We start from the raw sequence: 17,954 nt of genomic DNA, 5'->3' as shown, positions 1-17,954 counted from the left end.
CGACGTTTGATGTCTACATAAGGATCACAATTCACAATTATTCAATTAGAGCGGTCCCTCCTCTTCTAGTCCACATAGCCTCTTACTTGTAGCATCAAGTATGGTATATGTCTAGTGCTTCCAAGCACAGAAGTTGTGTACAAATATGGGGGAGTAATAGAGTATTGAGTATAGATGGTCCACCCCATGTTAAAATGTCAATTTGCTAAGGTCCACCTAAACCATATTCTAAAGATGTGTGCAACTGTGAAAGGGGCCAACCCATCAAGAGAGAGGGGAAGGGGGGGAGGGGGGTTTGATGTACTCACTCTAAAAATCGATTTTTACACTTTAATATGCGAGTAGATTACAATAATATTACACCAATTTATTTTTCAAAAAACTTGTCAAATTTAATGTTTAAAGTCTAAATATTGATGTTACAAGAGTATATATTCTATGCTAAGGATTGTTCACATTTACTGAACTGATTGGAGTTGTTCTGAACTGAACTGAACTGAACTGATTGGAGTTGCTCTGAAGTGAACAGGCCCATAATGATAGTATGATATTAATTAATCAAATCATTAACTATAAACAAACTATTTCTTAAACTTCAAATCATTTGCCAAATGTCTCATTCAATAAAGCCTCTTATTCCATATCTTAGGGTCCGTTCTGATTTATTGAACTGAACTAAAATGATTGGAGGTGAACTGAAGTGTTTATGAGTGAAGAAAATTAGGAACTGTATTGAAGTGAACTGAATTGAAATTAAGCTGAAGATAATAGGCCCTAAGTCACTACTAATTGACTAATATGATTGATATCCAAATCCCTGGCCTCTACTCAATGTCAAAATTAAAACCTTCCATTTAAAAACTTCATGCAATTAAGTTACTAACATCATTTTCAATTTCAAATACGTCTTTTCCTCGTTATCTTTTCTTTTACATAAACCCGCTTGAATGCTTAACAGTACGTTCACCAACTCATTTTTTTCCTATTTACCTACGTTTATCGAAATAGGGGATGACTACCCAATTGTTAACCATAACAATAAACCCTTGGATCCAACTTTCAAAAGTATCAATGACAAAATTGACAATAAAGTTCCCACCTCATTAACTAGAAGTGGCCGATTCTCATGAGTTTTATGGACCACTATATAGAGAATTATGCATGAATGAGATCTTACAACAGGAAGTAGCAACAAAAGGGACCCACATTCTGACCACTCTCATATAAAAGCTATGAAAATAAAATATGTAACGAGTTAAGTGTAAGTTAACATCACTCGATATGGGCAATTCTAGCTATTATGATTTGGAATAACCTTGATATTTAGAGGTAATTAGGTATATATAAATTACTAATTTAGCACATATGATATGGATCTTATCACATGAGAATAATAGAGTGATAAATGGAAAAACAATGAAGTGTTAGGTATAGCATTGAGATGCTTTTTTCATTTTTTATTTTTTATTTTTATTTTTTTATTTTATTTTTAATCATGGATATTATTATTATTATTATTAAATGTATATAAAGACCATAATTTCACTCTTAAAACCTTACTTTAAATCTCATCAGATCATTTTTCACTCTCGTTTATTTCACTCAACTAATACTCAGGCCCTGTTCTATTCACCTTATTTCCACTTATTTCAGGGTTAATATGTTCAGATAAGGGTTAATAAGTTCAGATAAGATAAGTCCAGGAAAAATAAGTTCAGATAAGTTGTGATAAGGGTTAATCAAGGCTACCCAATTTAATTTATAACTAAAATAAGTTCTAATAAATTCAGATAAGTTCAGATAAGTAAAAATCAAGTGAATAGAACGCACCCTTAGTAGAAAAGTATAATAAAATCTAACGAATACCTCCATAAATCTGTTTCTTATTATGTGCAACAAGGAAATAACTTTTGTAACAGAGATAGTACATATATTAAGGAATAATTAAGGGCAAAAGGAGTATATTGTATTTGTTCAATAATTAGTGTCCTAACATTTACTTGAATTGTTGAATCAATTACCCATATAGTCATATTATATAGTAGGGAAGGAAATGTGACTATTAAATAAGGGTTGCCCTTAAAATAATTTTAGATATTCTTTAGGATGTTCTGATTTAGATCTTTTAGGTATTTTTTGTCCATGATAACTAGTTTAGGTTATGAGTCATCAATAGCCTAATAATAGCACTAGCCATTTGATTAGTTATTTGGAATACTTAGGTGAACTGTTCTATTCTGGTTTCTCCATTAAATATCATTTTCTTATTAAGTTCGTCTCTCATGGAACTCAAAAATTAGTCTAAGTAATAGCTAAGGCTTCAAATCAAAAGAGGCATAAATATTTTGGGTTTAGTCGTTTAGAAGTGTACAATTTGCACACAATTACTGTGGTAGATCTAAACCTCGGTTAATAATGTTGGACGTTATTTATGGATCCAAGAAGTTCTACTTTTTTTCAACAATTTTCGCTATGCAATATTATGGGCGTTAGGAAACTTTTTCCTTCGTGTTTTTTATAAGTTTTCTAACAAAATTTTATTGTGCGTTATCATAAAGGTGGTGTTGAATTTGATTTGATTTGATATATGATGTTGTTTAATTATATAATAAATCAAGGCCATTAAGATCATTCAACCTATGAGCTTGCTTAAACTAACAATTAACGATCTTAAAGTAACACCCTCTATGTTACTTATAGGTTAAGGACTCTTAAACCTAAAGAAAAGGATTGAGTAAGACATGTAAATAAAATCTCCATTATTATGTATTCTTACCTAAACCACCTTTATGTACAGAATCTTTGTTTTCTATGCCCGTTTCTTATGGTTTATGAATCCAAAGGAAAATCTCAAGCTAATCTTGAAGCATACTTATTGCATATTTACCTCTCATTTAGAACAATACTTTACTTACCACAAAGTTAATTAGATCGCTTCAAATCTAGTTGTAATTCTTCTAATGATTAGATAATCTATTTCACTATCTATCAATGTATCAGATCAAACCAAGTACTCCCTCAACTCCATATTACTCCATCATTCTAATTACCTCTACTTTATCCATCTTATTATTCTTACTATAAAGTACTTCGTAGTATATAAGATGTTTGATTTGACCTCTTGCATGTTTTCAAAATATTTTCATCACATTTACAAGCATATTTTAGAAAAATTAACAGTTAAAATTGACTATACATTATCAAGCATGTCTAGTCAAAATAATGCAAAATAATCCAAGTTGTATTATCCGGATCTTTACTAAGCAAAAATGGGGACAAAAGTGGGCTCTTTTGTAGAAATATAATTGGGTCACATTTTGAAACAACAACCCAACACTAACTCCAATGAAAATTCCCAAAGAAAGCCCCATCCTCAAAATGGCTATCCTATTTTTTTATTTTTTTTTTGTGAAAGGATTGATACGATATACCAAAAAAAAAAAAAAAAAAAAAGTAAAAGAGAAAAACTGACACGTACTTTAGTACGTGGCACTTCCTAAGACCCCAGAATGCCACGCGTCATTCAGTAAATCTTACCCGACAAAGCGTAACTCTGAAACCCAATTAAAAACCCGGATTAAGCCAACCGCTTTTGTAAACATTAACAGTAACACTGAAACAGAGAAAAAAAAAGAGTGAAAAAAAAAACCCTGCAAAAATGATGAATTTGATTGCCATAAGTTTGATCGCAACTTCAATTGTAGTTTCTGGATTATTCTCTCCAAACCCACATAACAATGACGGAAAAGGTGATCAAGTCATCGTTAAAGGTGGCCACAGAGCGGTTGTTGTTGAGTACGGCGACGACGTCAGCGACGGAAACACAAAGGTTTTAATCAAATCACCCCAAGAACATGCCAAAGACCCGGGCCCGGGCCCGGTTGATGAGCAGGTATCCAGGGCAGCGGCATCGGTGGCGGGAGTGGCCCAAGATGTGAAGGGGAAGGCCCATGATGTGGTAACGGGCCAGACCGGGCCGCACGGGGCTCGGCCCAGGGAGCTTATATGTGATGCTTTTGGGAACTGTAAGCATAAGATTGCTGGGGTTTGGGGTAAGACAAAGGAGAAGGCTGCCGAGGCCGAGGAGGCGGTGGAGGAAGTTGTGGATGATGTGGTGGATAAAGCCAAGGGTTTCGCCTCGAAGGCAGGGCGTAAAGCTGAGGAGACCGCGGAGGGTGTTAGAGATGATGTGAAAGCGAAGGCAAGAAGTGCTGGGGAGACTGCTGAGAGAGTGAGAGATAAAGCAGGGGAGAAAGTGAGGGAAACAGGGGAGAAAATGAGAGAAACAGGGGAAAATGTGAGAGAAAAAGCAGAGAGAGTGAAGGGGAAAACAGGGGAAATGGTGGAAGAAACAGGGGAGAAGATTAAGGAGCAAAGCAAGAAGGGGAAAGAAGAGTTTATCGATATCGCGAAGCGAGGGAAGGAAGTGGTGTTTGATGTAGTAAGGTATGTTAATGGAGTTGGGTATGTTTTAGTGAAGGAAACAATGGGTACATTGATGGGTGTGAGTGAGTTACTAGGGATTGCAACTGCATATGGAATGGCAATATGGGTGACATTTATAAATAGTCATGTATTAGCAGGAGTTTTGCCAAGACAACAATTTGGGATGGTTCAAAGTAAGATTTATCCTGTTTATTTTAAGGCAATGGTTGGGAGTATTGGGTTGGCATTGCTTGGACATTTGCTAGGGCATCAGGGTAACATGTTTAAGAATAAGGCTCATATGCTTCAGGCTTATAATCTTATGTCTTCTTTGCTGTTTGTTTTGGGTAATTTGCTGTTCTTGGAGCCTCGTGCTACCAAGGTAACACTTGTTAATCTTACTTGGTTTCTTCGTTTCGAGTATTTGTCTGGTGTAATGTGAATTTGATGTATATGAGATGTTTGTGCAGGCGATGTTTGAAAGGATGAAGCTAGATAAAGAGGAAGGGAGGGGAAGAGACCGCGTTAGTACGCCTACCAGAGTGATAGACACTGTGGTAAGTGATTCTGCTGGTGCCACTCCAACCACCACTGCCACGACTACAACCACGATTGGCACGACAACGACTGCACCATCAAAAACCTCAAGGTCTGAACAGGATAAAGCCAAGACCAAGCTAGCAAAAATTAATGACCGACTGAAGAAACTCAACTCATTGTCATCTTTCTTGAATATCGCAACTTTAATGGGTCTCACTTGGCATCTTGTTTATCTTAGCCAGCACCTTCGCGCAAACACTTGCTGAATTTCCTTTGCTGATGAATGAAGTATGCATAGTATTAGCTAAAGTTAGTCTAGTAACTTTCTGGTAGCCGTGACTTCGAGGATGTCCATATATTTTTGTCATTACTTTGTAGATGGTTTAATCCAAGGATCAGGAATGTATGATGTTGTTTGATTTGTAAAATCTAACAAGCTTAATGTAGTAGTTTGTGTAGAATAACACTTGTTGTTGGGATTGTAATGCAGTACAACTTTTCAGGATTGAAATTTAAATTGAAGTACAAGTAGCAATCTTACATCTTCTGCTATCAACTGACATTTCTAAAAATGACAAAAATGAATGAAGCAGTTCATATCAAAAGAGCATCTTATTATAGTATGAAATATAAGATGTCAGTCTGTACATTTAGCTTCAGATAAGAATTCCTAAAAACTGCTAGAAATAAAAAATTGTACAGTACTAGTATAATGTAAGAAAATTTGTACTACCAACACACTCTTTTTATGTCCTGAAAAAATTTCGATTCAATTGCCAGAGAGGATCTTAAACCAACAAAAACCAGACTCCAAACATCTTGACATCGTGAATGATCCAGTTACCCCTTACCATGTCTCGCCCCAACTTAAACCACACTCCTTAAGTGAACAATCTAGTAATCAGATAAAATCTCACCGGTATGGTTTGAACTTCAATCGGATAACTATAGCCTTATTTCAGAAGCTTGAAGTCGTAAGGAACTCTGAGTAACGGAGGAGGTCAGCAACATAGGTTAAGTGCTTTTCATTTGATGTGATGCCCTACTCAGTTGGAACTTCAAATGCTTACGTTTTTCCTGTAATGGGGTTAAAGAAATCAGTTAATTACCAAACTCCAGATCGATAAGGTATCAGGTTATCATCCACAACAGCTTCCTATGGTTATAAGAAAATCCTTCATAAAAGGACAAATATAATAATATATTTAGGAGATGGTCAAATTTATGCACAAAATATTACGCATTTGCCTTTGTAAGCAACATAGAGATCAGAAAATTCTTTAAAAAGGGGCTGGATAAGAAACAGCAGAATCCAAAGAGAGTCCAGGACGCAATAAGCTCTTGTATGAAGTCAATACCAACTAAGTTCTTTGTGGACTAACCTACCGGACGATGGGGACATTAAACTATTAAAGGACCTGTTCTAATCCGCGATCTCAGCTGCCAACCACAGTACTCATGATCTTGTAGAACAAAACCAAAAATTACCTTTTGAATTACAGAAATGTAGGTTTATTACAAAATCAGCAATAGTAGGATTTGAGAAAGCTTAAGTGATAAGAGTCCTTTCTTGGCCTGGGAGTTTGGGAGTCATTTTTTTTTCAACCATAAATTACTAGTATAATAAGAAGGGCAGGATAAGGTACACATACGCACTACAATATCAACATAATCCAAACCCTCACGACCCTTAAGCACTTTGAATGCATGTAGTCTCACACAAGCTATTTCTAGTTTGACCCTCAGTTTATAATGCAACTACAATTTAATGCTGTACTTCTAAACAAACCAGAAATGCAACGGCATAATAACTTCAATTTATTTCATAAGACAATATTCGTATTGACTTTGTTACTCCATTCAACTCTTTTATTTAGCATTTTGAGGAGCATGGATGGATAAGGTCCATAAGAAGGTCTTGCGTAAAAAATTGATGCTACAACATATATTCAAAGCAAAACAGAAAATAAACAAAGAGATAAAGTGTTCAATTCGCACCTCAAACCCTCTTCCACTACGCTCCCATGACAAGCAGCAGTAAGAACTCCAACAAAAATGATGTGATCAAGGGAAAGTATGTTCTTTAGTCAGTTTGAACAGATTCAAGACCTTATATTGCATTCACGATGTGCATGACTTGAGATCATCATGTACACAAGATAACACTTATCAGATTTGCACTTCACATGGGACACACAAGGTTAATGCTCTCCACATTAGCCACATTGTGATCACAGTTGCCAAGAAACAATATCTTGCTTGAAAGTTATGTCAAAAAAAATCCAATGCAACAACAATATCCGAACAATCATAAAAGCTTCATAAGTAATCATTATCTTTGATGTCACCTTGTCCATGTGGGGATGAGCTTTCTTGGGAAGGACAATCTAGAGCAATTGCCATAACCTAGAGAGTAGAGATACACAATCCTGTCTCGGTGATGACTCCACACCATTAAAGAGTATGAATTGATCCTTGAGGCACTTCACAATGTCATGAGGATTTCCAGCTTGAGAGAAATTGTTTCACCTTGCTATTATCATTATGCACTACACTATTCTCCACACTAATTCACAAGAGTTCATACAATACAAATGACCTATACATATATACCCTATAATTGTCTTCAGGCCAAACTGATATTTCTTATATATGAGATCAAAGACTCTCCTCTTTATAAAACAGGACATTTCAATTCAGTGTCACATTAATCCTCAAGTATCATCGGGGAGCAAATGAAACAGTGATTCCATCAGGAAGACCAATACCCTGAGCCCAGGTCTTAGACTCCAAGTAATACTTAGATATCCAACCGGCAACTTGACCCATATCTGGCCTTCTGTCAGGATCCTCTTGCAAACACCCTAATGCCACCCGAACCAACCCCTCTGCCACCTCAACCGGATACGAATCTCTCAACCTCCTATCAATCCACTGCCTCAATTTCCCAGCTCCATCCCCCACCGCCTCTCTTGCTGTTTCAATCAATGAAACCTTCCGAAAAATGCCCTTGTCTGAATCAACATGAACCTTCATAGGCTCTTCCCCAGATAATATCTCTAATAGCACCACCCCGAAAGCAAAAACATCCGACTTCAACGTGGGAATCCCCGTTGTCTGAAACTCAGGCGACATATACCCTCTCGTCCCCACAAACTTCCCCACCGCACTACCCACCCGTTTAAGAACCTGGAAATCCAAAGTCTCATCATCTTCCTCCATGATGGCCTCAGGAACCTCCCCACACAATTGGGCAGTCCCAAAATGGCAAATCTTAGCAACTAAAGCAGGTTCCTCAGATACAACAATTGAGCTACTTTTAATATGATTATGAACAAACCCACTTTTAAATCCAGCAGAATTATGCATATAATCCAACCCATCAGCAATCGCAGCAATAATTTGAACCCGGGAAATCCAATTCGACAAAACAGTAAAATTAGGGTTTCTAGGGTTTCTCAAACAATCATTCAAACTAGCACCAGAAATAAACTCATAAACAAGATAAATACAATTCCCACTAACAGAAGCTCCATTAAGCTTAACCAAGCTAGCATGATGAGACTTACAGAGGAGAGAGAGTTTTCGTCGGAGCTCCGAATTATCAATGGGTCGCCGAAGTTTGCGCTGGGTAACAACTGATTGTTTCTTATTAATTAAACACTTCCAAGAGGTTGAAGAAGATGAAGATGAAAAGGGTTTTAGCAGAAAATTCTTAGTAGCAGATCGAATTTCAGAAAGATCATAAATATGAGGATTTTCTGGGAGTGAATCTTTGAGACTAGATAACGAATTTCTGCTTGAAATTGAGGATGATTTTGAGTTGAATTCATTGCTTCTGCTTTTACTCTGGCTTCTGCTTCTACTTGAGGGAGAATTAATATCAGAAGAGGTGAAATTCTGGGCAGATTTTCTGGGTTGAATGATGTCAGAGTTCTTAGATTTTGATCGGAACATAGAGAAACACATAGATAAAATCTGGGGATTTTATGTAATGAAGTTTGAGAATTATAAATTTTGAACTTGGGATTAATGGAATTTTGGGATTTGGTGAATGGAATTGGAATTTGACATAAAAATATACATGAAAGTTTGAAGAAGGATAAAACAGAGGAACAGAGTAGGAGAAGTTGGTCAAACATTCCTGTGACAAAAAAAAAAAAGGAAGCTTGGAAGAAACTTTCTAATTATAGCATGGGGTTGTGAGATGACTCATGTTTTGTTTGATTAATGTTTGGAGGCCTAATTTCTGAGGGTTTACTACTCCGTAATACACTACCAGTACGTAATAGTGGATGACACAGGATTACGGACTATGATTTCAATACTCTCTCCAAGTTTAAGTACTACTCGTACTTTGTATTTGCATTGCTTTGACCTTATGCATTACTTAGTATTTACACTGTCTTTAAATAGTCATGTCTCAACAATTTTAAAATATTCCATTTTGAGTAATGGTAAAGAAAAGATCATGTGATACATTGACGTTTTAAAAAACGTCTTTTAATATATTAGTATAGATGGCCAATGTGTCGGTATAAAGTTGATTTAAAAATTAATAACACTACTCTATATAAGAAAATACTTTAATGACGTGAGGCTTTTGAGATGAGCAAAAATTACGAAGTAGTAGTTGTGATTGATGAATGGGTAGTTGACTATTTTATTAAAAAAAAAAAAAAAAAAAAAAATTCTAAAGAGTGGTGTACTTCAAAAAATTGGACTAGAAGTGAAATTCGTGTGTACTGTCATATGCACAATATAGTATTTGTGCCAATTGCACAATTTACGCCTGACCTGATAATCGGATAAGGGCTAAGGCCTATGGCCAGGCTTACATTATTAGGTATAATTCCATATAGTTTGCCTCTATAGCCTATAGGGCCAGTTTATTCCCAATGTCCACCAGAAATTGCTCACGGAGTCACGAATAAACCTAGTTTAGGTGGCTAGGTGCACTCGAAAATAACTAAGAATTTGCAACACATTGCTAACCATTGACTGATACATGTAGTACAGTGGGTTAGTGGCTGTAGCCAAGTAAGATCGAATGTGCCATGTGATTTACAAAATCTTGATTCAAAAAACTTTACCAATCATTTAATAAATTACATTGGCCTTGATGAGCCAAAAGATTATTAGATTATCTTCAGGTGCATAATAACCGAACGCATCATGGCAATGTTTTACAATGTTTCTATCTAATCCCCATTTGGGAGCTTCTACATATGTGCAGTGCAGACATTACAGTAACAAAAACACCAAACTTGAATAATCTATGAAGCTCCTACAATACTAAGCTAGAATCATAGTGTACAACATACTAACAAGTACAACCTCACCAAGCAAATTATACAACATGAGAAGGGGTCGCCACCATAAAAACTGTGGGGGGCTTCGCCAATGAAATTCGACACTTGTTATGAGGCTCGGTTTCCCTTGAGCAAATTCTACATGTTTCACAATGCAACATACTGTGCACCGAGCTTAATTTCTTGCAAATATGTAGCACCAATGAATTATAGCATCAGAAACCTTGGTGGGACATCATAACTTAGTGTACACTAACAAAAACGAAGCTGCTCAATGATCTTCTTTCAAAGTCAGCTTTTGGCAATGCATTTGCATTTCTTCTGCTGCTCTGTAAGGTCCTGCAGACGTAGAAGTCGTTGGTCAGTCAAACCAGCAATAAAGAGGATGAACAAATTTATGGCTTTGATTTGGGAAACTCAATAATTTTGCAGATGTAAGATCTAAAGGAGAATATTTTGATTCCGACAAATCAGGAAATAGAAGCCAGGATGATGGATATAGTTTGTAGATTCGCAGTCATGCCTTTTCTCCAGTCTGCCAAAGTACAGAGGAAAATGACAATAATAAACATACCAGTATTTGCTTTTGCAGATTCTTCACATATTCCACAGCCTCTTCTAGCATGTCTGCAGTATTTGTTTGCTGCCAAGAAGATAGAGCGTATCAGATGAGGGGGAATGAAACCCTAAAAGGAGCTTCAGAAAGATCAAAATTGATCGAATCATATAATGCTAGAAAGTTTGATATTGAGAGGAACATTGACCATGCATACACAAGAAAGAACACACGGTGATCAATTAAATTATTCATCCTTCATCTTCTTTGAAGAAAGACAGCGAAAAAGAATACAAATGGGCATAGAAGAACATAGCCAATGCACAAGATAGGTCTAGTTTAACCAATATTACTGGATATGTGTTGATATGGCTCATTGTAGTAGAAACACTGGACCTTATATCAGTTTACTTGTATTACTGGATATGTGTTGATATGGCTCATTGTAGTAGAATCACTGGACCTTATATCAGTTTACTTGAAGATATCTTTAGTGGTAGTTGATCAATCCACTTTGTTATCCCAAAATCACAGTGATCATATGTTGCAATTCATTCAATCCTTTTTCATTTAGTCACTAGAGAGAGGAACTACAAAATCTGTAGCCTTATTACATCTATTGGATTATACACTTGTACCACTATTAAACAGATTGAGCAAAACTCGATTACTCGAATCATCTATGAACTCCTTCAGCCAGTCAGAAACCAGTAGGGCTATGTTCTCTCTCCCTCTCACTCTCTCCTCCCAGCCATTTCTTAATAATTGCATTAATTCCTAATATGGAAAGGACACACCTTTATTATTTTTCTTCCCCTTCATGTATCCACTTGCCCCAATTTTATGTAATATAATACTACTTTTCCATCCCTATTTTTAGATTATGATAATACTACTTTTACTTCCCATACCCCTCACAAAAGCTCTGCAAATATGCAATACTTGTGCAAACCCAAGTGACGAGATAAATTAAGAGCACAGGGAGTAGAATATAAAGAGAACAAGAGGATGTTAATTAAATAGCAAAAGAGTGTTTGTCAGATAATATCCTTGAAAAAGATTACTTTGAGAGGAACATAAAATTCTATATTTTGTTTGGAACTACTTTACATTATACTTTTGGAAGTTGAGGCACAGGGGATCTGAGGTAGCTAGAACATCCCACACAGTTCAAAGGTCAGGAGATCGAATCCGACAACTCCACAAGTGCTCTTAGTGTGGAGTCCTTAGAAAGCAAAATGAGAGAAAAAGACAAATATATATGAAGCATGTGCCTTATCCTCATGATCAATGCCAAATAATTTGAAACAATCAACTTTTCCACCGAATACAGGCAAAAGGTAGGTTTGTGTACCAAAAAATTTGGTTAAAGGTGGTTTCCATAAAAAGGAAAGTTGTTCCTCACAAGTTGACCTATAAAAAATAAACTACCAGATAAATTTACATTGGTTAACAGGAATGGATGACAAAAAGTCATGCAAGCATCAACTATCACAGAAAGAAACTATTGATGTGGCAATTGTAGCTTCCTGAGGTAGCACCTGTTCAAGCAAAAGCAACGCTCGTACTAGTAATCAGATTAAAATCTGATGATAACTAGCTTTTTTCCAAGACAGGGTGATGAGATAACCAGCAGATACCGACATCAATCTAGAAATTCTTTTGTTTGATTGTTTGTTTGAGAGAAGTAGGTATGGCTAAAGAAAAAGTTACATCAGAGAAGTCTATTTGGATTCCATGTGATTGTCAATCACACCACTAAATATACATGACAAAGAGTTGTGTCACACATGAAGAAGAAAATCAAATGATATAAAAAGAAAATCTGCCCATATGACTATAGTAACAGGCTATCAGCCATATCAGTGGAAACCTTGATTACCAATGGTAGACAGAACCAACCTTCACTTTCACAAGCAAATACTACCACACAAGGCATAAAAAGTCTAGCACAAGAATTTTGGAGGTTGGACAAGGCATTCGGTAAAGACAGCAGCTTTTTTGTACTTTTGTGAAAGGATGAATTAAGGAGTGCTAACAGGGCACAGTTTCCAACACACTGATGCAAAATCATAAAATCCTGATCAGTTCACAAGTTTTTAACCAATGACCATGTTCCTCGAGATTTAATCTGCAAACTGCAATACATAAAAAACCTTAAAGCAGCAATCAGATGCCCAATACACTTACATTTTTCAGCTAAGTATCAAAACATTAACATTCAACTGCTAAGTTCTCTTCCTGCCAACCGACTTAATGAAAACTCGAATCACCACAATTTATATCATTTAAGGACTTCATAACCTATCAAGCCTATCTCAACCAAAAATAGAGAAGCAAAAGAAAAACATACAGCAAAACCTTTCCCTACAAATGCAAGACCTTATCCCTACATAAATATGATAGTGAAGCTTAACATGAGTGCTTACAGATCTTCAAATCTATAAATATCTTCCTTTGCCAGATAATGAAGAGCAATCCCTTTAATCAACAATTTGAGCAATCTCCAATGAATAACAGTTCTCCTTTCTATTCTTGATTGGTTCCCCACCCTCTCTATTTGTATTTTTCATCTTATCTTCTTCAATTCTCTTCTCTAACCTTCTACCGTATACCTTTTTCTGTTAAAGACCCAATCTACTGCAAATCTGCAATTGCCCCTCAGTTACAAGTAAACTGTATCAGAGGAATCCCTCTGTAAGAAACTAATGACCTCAACTGTCACTCCATTCTTGTTGGTTGATGGCATTTAAGATATAATGTTTTGTTACCAGAACAAATTTAGTATTTTGGCTGAATAGAGAGATTGATGGATGGTCCACAATGTTCGCTAGGGTTTGAAGAAGGCAAATATCATTTCCGACCAATTGTCAAGTCCATTTATTTCTTCACAAATCAGAACCATACCCTTGTCCATACTCAGCTCATACCGTGCTGACTAACAGCAGCTTTTAGCCCAAAGGATAAGCATCATAGCTCCTCTAACTCAAAGCAGTTTCAGATTCAGCCAAATTTCACAGCTTTGTTGTTTACATTATTGAGCAATTTAAGTTACTTCATGGATCAATATAGCCTTACCCCTAATCAAAGGTAGGGGTAAGGCATATGCGTTGGAGCCTTCCTAGACTCTGCCACTGGCAGGAATACCTGATGGCTGTTATTTTAACAGTTGTATTATATGCTTCCCAACACAATTTTTACAAAGCTAATCCAGTAATCCTAACTGAAAAGTAGTAAAATATGCAATAAAATTGTCACCCACTTTCTTGGTAGCAATGTTACCCATGGTCTGATAATTGAAAATTTTGAAATACATTCTGCTGTATTCCTGTATTGAAGAACTGTCCTGGTCGATCTCCAGTACCCCAAAATTAGCTTAATATATATAATGAGACGGTAGTTTTTCGTGTTGTAGTCACTTCCAAGCCCCAAGTTTCAACCCCAAAGCAAGATGATGTCTAAACCAGAGGTGGGAGAAACAACCAATAAAAAAAAGTATACCAAAGGCATATGACCCCTCTCTTTCGGGAACTGAAGACAAAAGGAAAGGGCAAAGAGCCAAAGCAAACCCACAGTCAACCAGTGCAAAGCATGCTAGCCTCTATCTCCTCTAATACAAATCAAGTACTATGTATACAAATATTACTGCTGCTATAGTTGTCAAAAAGATGGGATTCAGATTATCCAAATCTGAGCCACCAATTCCATTGAGCAGTTTAATCAGAGAGGTCCTTAGACACACAGAGATCTATTCAACTATATATAGCATATCATTTCGGAACTACTGTTAATTTTGCATTGAACTGAAGTTCTCACACATAGTATGCATAGAATTTTTCATTAAACTTGAATGTGAATAGTACGAACAATAAAATTGATGATTTTTAAAGAAAGGGTTGCACAGAATATAGGACAACACAGATCAATAAGAAAATATTAAAAAAATTCCAATGTATCAGCAGCTGGCAATTTTCTTTTCATATCATCCATTAATTTCTTTTGTACATACGGAAAAAAAAATAGTTGGATGTAGCAGTCACATGAAACTATGATAAACAAGGACTTGAGAACACCACAAGCTAGCATGACAATGACCTAATACCAATAGTCAAAGCATGATATATACATGTTATATTGATCAAATAACTTCATTTGTAAAGCGTTTTGACAATTTATTACCCCTGAAACTATTATCAACAGGTTACAAGTTACAACATCCCTCTTTACCCAACATAACCTCATAAAAGCAACAATCTTATGATCCACGATGAGATTAGATACCAAAACACAAATAAATGACTACAAACAAGGTAATCAAACATACAACAACAACAACAACAACAACAACAACAACAACAACAACAACAACAACAACAACAACAACGTTTGCATTTTCTGAATCTTCTTAACAAAAACATACAAATCATAATACTGTTGCTATGAATAGAAAGACCCTACCTTATCCATGTTGGGCACAAGCTCTTGAAGCTTCCTTATACGATCACTAATCCTCGTCCTTCGAACCTAAACCAATCAAATAAGCAAAAAAGGAAATACTAAACCATCAAACAACTGCTATGGAGTTTCATATATTCACAGACCACCCAATTGAAAGGATGGAAATCAATATCTTACCCTCTCAGCAATACTACGAGGATGGGTAGCACAACCCCGCTTTGCCCGAACCCTACAAGGTACTGAATCCTCCAACAGCTTCTCCATTTCCATCTCCACCAAGCTACTTGCTGTACTCAATTGCCCACTGTGCTCCCCTCTCTACAATTCCCAAAGTCAAGTTATCAACAAATTTATCATCCAATCAAACCAATTTACTTTCTAAAATTCCACAAACAGCTCTATCCAAAGTCAATTTCCCCCAAAAAAAAAAATCATAAAATTCCACAAAACTAGAAAAAAATAAATACCCACTTGATCCAATGCCTAATAAAAGTCATTGCATAAACAAATCCCACTTGAATCCATTAACAAAAGCCAAAAAGAAGAGAGAGAAAATTAAAAGTTACCCTATGAGATGAGAAATTAGGGGAGTGTTGCTCTGAATCATTCTCCCTCAATCTTTTACCAGAACCAGAAACATCAACAGAAGATCCTCCTCCTCCACTTCCACTACCACCAAAATCATAATTTGACGGAATCCCAAAACTCGAGAAATACCCATCAATATTCGCACTCAAGAACTCCGCCGGAGAACTATTCATCCTCTGAAACGCCACCGAATTCCCCGGCTGCTGGGCCCCACCACCTCCTTCAAAGAACCCCGGATCAGCCGGCGAGATGTTGTAGGAAGTATTGGGCCGAGACACCGGATTTGGGCCGGGCCCAGCAGCTGAAGAAGAAGTATTAGTTCCGGCGGTGAGGAGTTGGGTTAGCCCACCTTGGTGGGTATTATGTGGGCCTGAAAGTTTCAACGAATCATCATCTTCTAGAAGTGCATCTAACCATGTTGCTGGTGCTGAACGGAATCGAGCGAGTCCACTTGTCCGAGTCAACTCGTTAGCTCCACCACCACCACCTCCGCCGCCACCTCCGCCGCCAGCTGTGTCTTGCATAGTTTGGTGCTCTTCTGTCTTTTTTTTTCTCTCTCTCTATCTCAAAGTTAGTAGCTTTTGGGTACAGTGAGAAGTCCACTTGCTTTTTTATTTTCACAAAATAATAAATTAATTAATTAAATAAATAAATAAATGGAGGATAAGAGGAGGAAGAAGAAGAAAGGAGGTGAGGTTTGGCGCGTGAGGAGTGAGAATGGGTTTTGGGTTAAAACGGTGTCGTTTTGGGTGGAAAATGACAGTGAAATGATTTTGTGATTTAAGAATTAGGATCTAAGTGTTAGATGTTCTTACTCGCAACCATTGAGCGTGAGTTTCACGTACCAATTGTTTGGTTTTTAAGTGAGGGCCCACCCTATGCAGTGATTCGCATAAATTATATCGTATTCTATGCTAGATTATTAAACTTATACGGAATACTTCATAGGTTAGTGTATTTATTTGCGTGTACATTTTATGCGTCGCTATATGATATATTTTCTCTGTTTCAATAATATTGTAAGATAAAATTACACATTTTAATGCATATTTTATATGTTATATTACCTCCTTTAATTATTACTAGTTTTGTGTCTTGTGCAATGCCCAGATTGCATTATTTATTGATTTTTAAGATTAATTTATTTTAAAATGTATGTCAAATTTTAAAATATACAATTATTGGTTCAAAATTATTTAGAAATTGATGTGCTTATGTGACAATTTAAACTATGCAGTAGACATGTAATGACTAATAATAATATTAGTGAAAATGTTCAACTAAATACATAAAATAGCAAATAAAAATTGTTCTAATCACATTGGGTTAACCTGATGTATATTATTTGAATTAAATAGAATATATTATATATAAATGGATGTTATACATTTTGAACTACTTCACTTCAAAAAAAATTATGATATAAGAGATAAATTTAGATGATAATTATTGAGAGTTATAATTTAATTTTTTTTAAATAGAATTAAAATTCAATTTGTACATATAAAATATTGGTATTTTATCAAAAATAAAACTTTAAACTAACAATTTTGTCCTAAAATTCTATCTAAAATTGATTGAAAATAGAACTTTAAACTAACTATTTTCCTCTGAAATCCATCTAAGGTGGCACGACACTTGGGGAAAAATTGAAATGCTAAGTGTCGCTATCTTGTACCTTTATATTAGTTATATGATGTGCAACAAAGAAATATTTTATGTCTCACAAATAATATCCTTTTGCTGCGGAGAAGTATTGGCGCATAGGCCCTATATATTTCACTTGCAAATAGGAGGACATTTTTGTAAGTAATGAGAACTTGAGAAGAAGTGGTTGTGGAAAATATGATGGCAAAAATACCACTACATGCATAATAGTACATATAAAGTACTATTCAAACAATATATATTTTAATAGTACATTATATGTGCATAATAGTACACAAAAATGTTCAACTGTACCATTAAAAGAGAGAAAATGTACCACCAAATCTCAGATTACCCTCCTATATGCATGCAAAATACATAGTACCTATGCGCTTTGATGCTCTCCTTTGTTACACATAATAATTAAC

The 17,954-nt window shown here is 35.9% G+C and overlaps 3 protein-coding genes across 3 annotated transcripts; 1 reads left to right on the top strand and 2 right to left on the bottom strand.

Moving 5' to 3' along the window:
- Positions 1 to 3,658: 3,658 nt before the first annotated feature.
- LOC145584524 (uncharacterized) lies at positions 3,659 to 5,457 on the top strand. Its single transcript, XM_081641350.1, has 2 exons — positions 3,659 to 4,807; positions 4,896 to 5,457. The coding sequence occupies exons 1-2, from the start codon at positions 3,659 to 3,661 to the stop codon at positions 5,229 to 5,231; spliced, it is 1,485 nt and encodes a 494-aa protein (XP_081497476.1). The 3' UTR covers positions 5,232 to 5,457.
- Positions 5,458 to 5,562: 105 nt separating this feature from the next.
- Positions 5,563 to 9,099, bottom strand: LOC145586925 (lysM domain receptor-like kinase 3). Its single transcript, XM_081643898.1, has 2 exons — positions 6,964 to 9,099; positions 5,563 to 6,042 (listed from the first exon to the last, which is right to left on the bottom strand). Exon 1 carries the CDS (start codon positions 8,932 to 8,934, stop codon positions 7,687 to 7,689), a length of 1,248 nt encoding a protein of 415 aa, XP_081500024.1. The 5' UTR covers positions 8,935 to 9,099; the 3' UTR covers positions 5,563 to 6,042; positions 6,964 to 7,686.
- A 965-nt stretch (positions 9,100 to 10,064) lies between these two features.
- LOC145586923 (transcription factor bHLH81-like) lies at positions 10,065 to 16,425 on the bottom strand. The gene is made up of 5 exons (XM_081643897.1): positions 15,858 to 16,425; positions 15,469 to 15,609; positions 15,292 to 15,357; positions 10,852 to 10,920; positions 10,065 to 10,616 (listed from the first exon to the last, which is right to left on the bottom strand). The coding sequence occupies exons 1-5, from the start codon at positions 16,401 to 16,403 to the stop codon at positions 10,569 to 10,571; spliced, it is 870 nt and encodes a 289-aa protein (XP_081500023.1). The 5' UTR covers positions 16,404 to 16,425; the 3' UTR covers positions 10,065 to 10,568.
- Between the last annotated feature and the right edge of the window lie 1,529 nt (positions 16,426 to 17,954).

This window comes from Chenopodium album, chromosome 16 (genome assembly GCF_948465745.1).
Source record: "Chenopodium album chromosome 16, dcCheAlbu1.1, whole genome shotgun sequence".
In the NCBI taxonomy this organism is placed as follows: domain Eukaryota; kingdom Viridiplantae; phylum Streptophyta; class Magnoliopsida; order Caryophyllales; family Amaranthaceae; genus Chenopodium; species Chenopodium album.
Note: the sequence above shows the minus strand (reverse complement) of the source record. Positions and strands in the feature narration are given on the sequence as shown.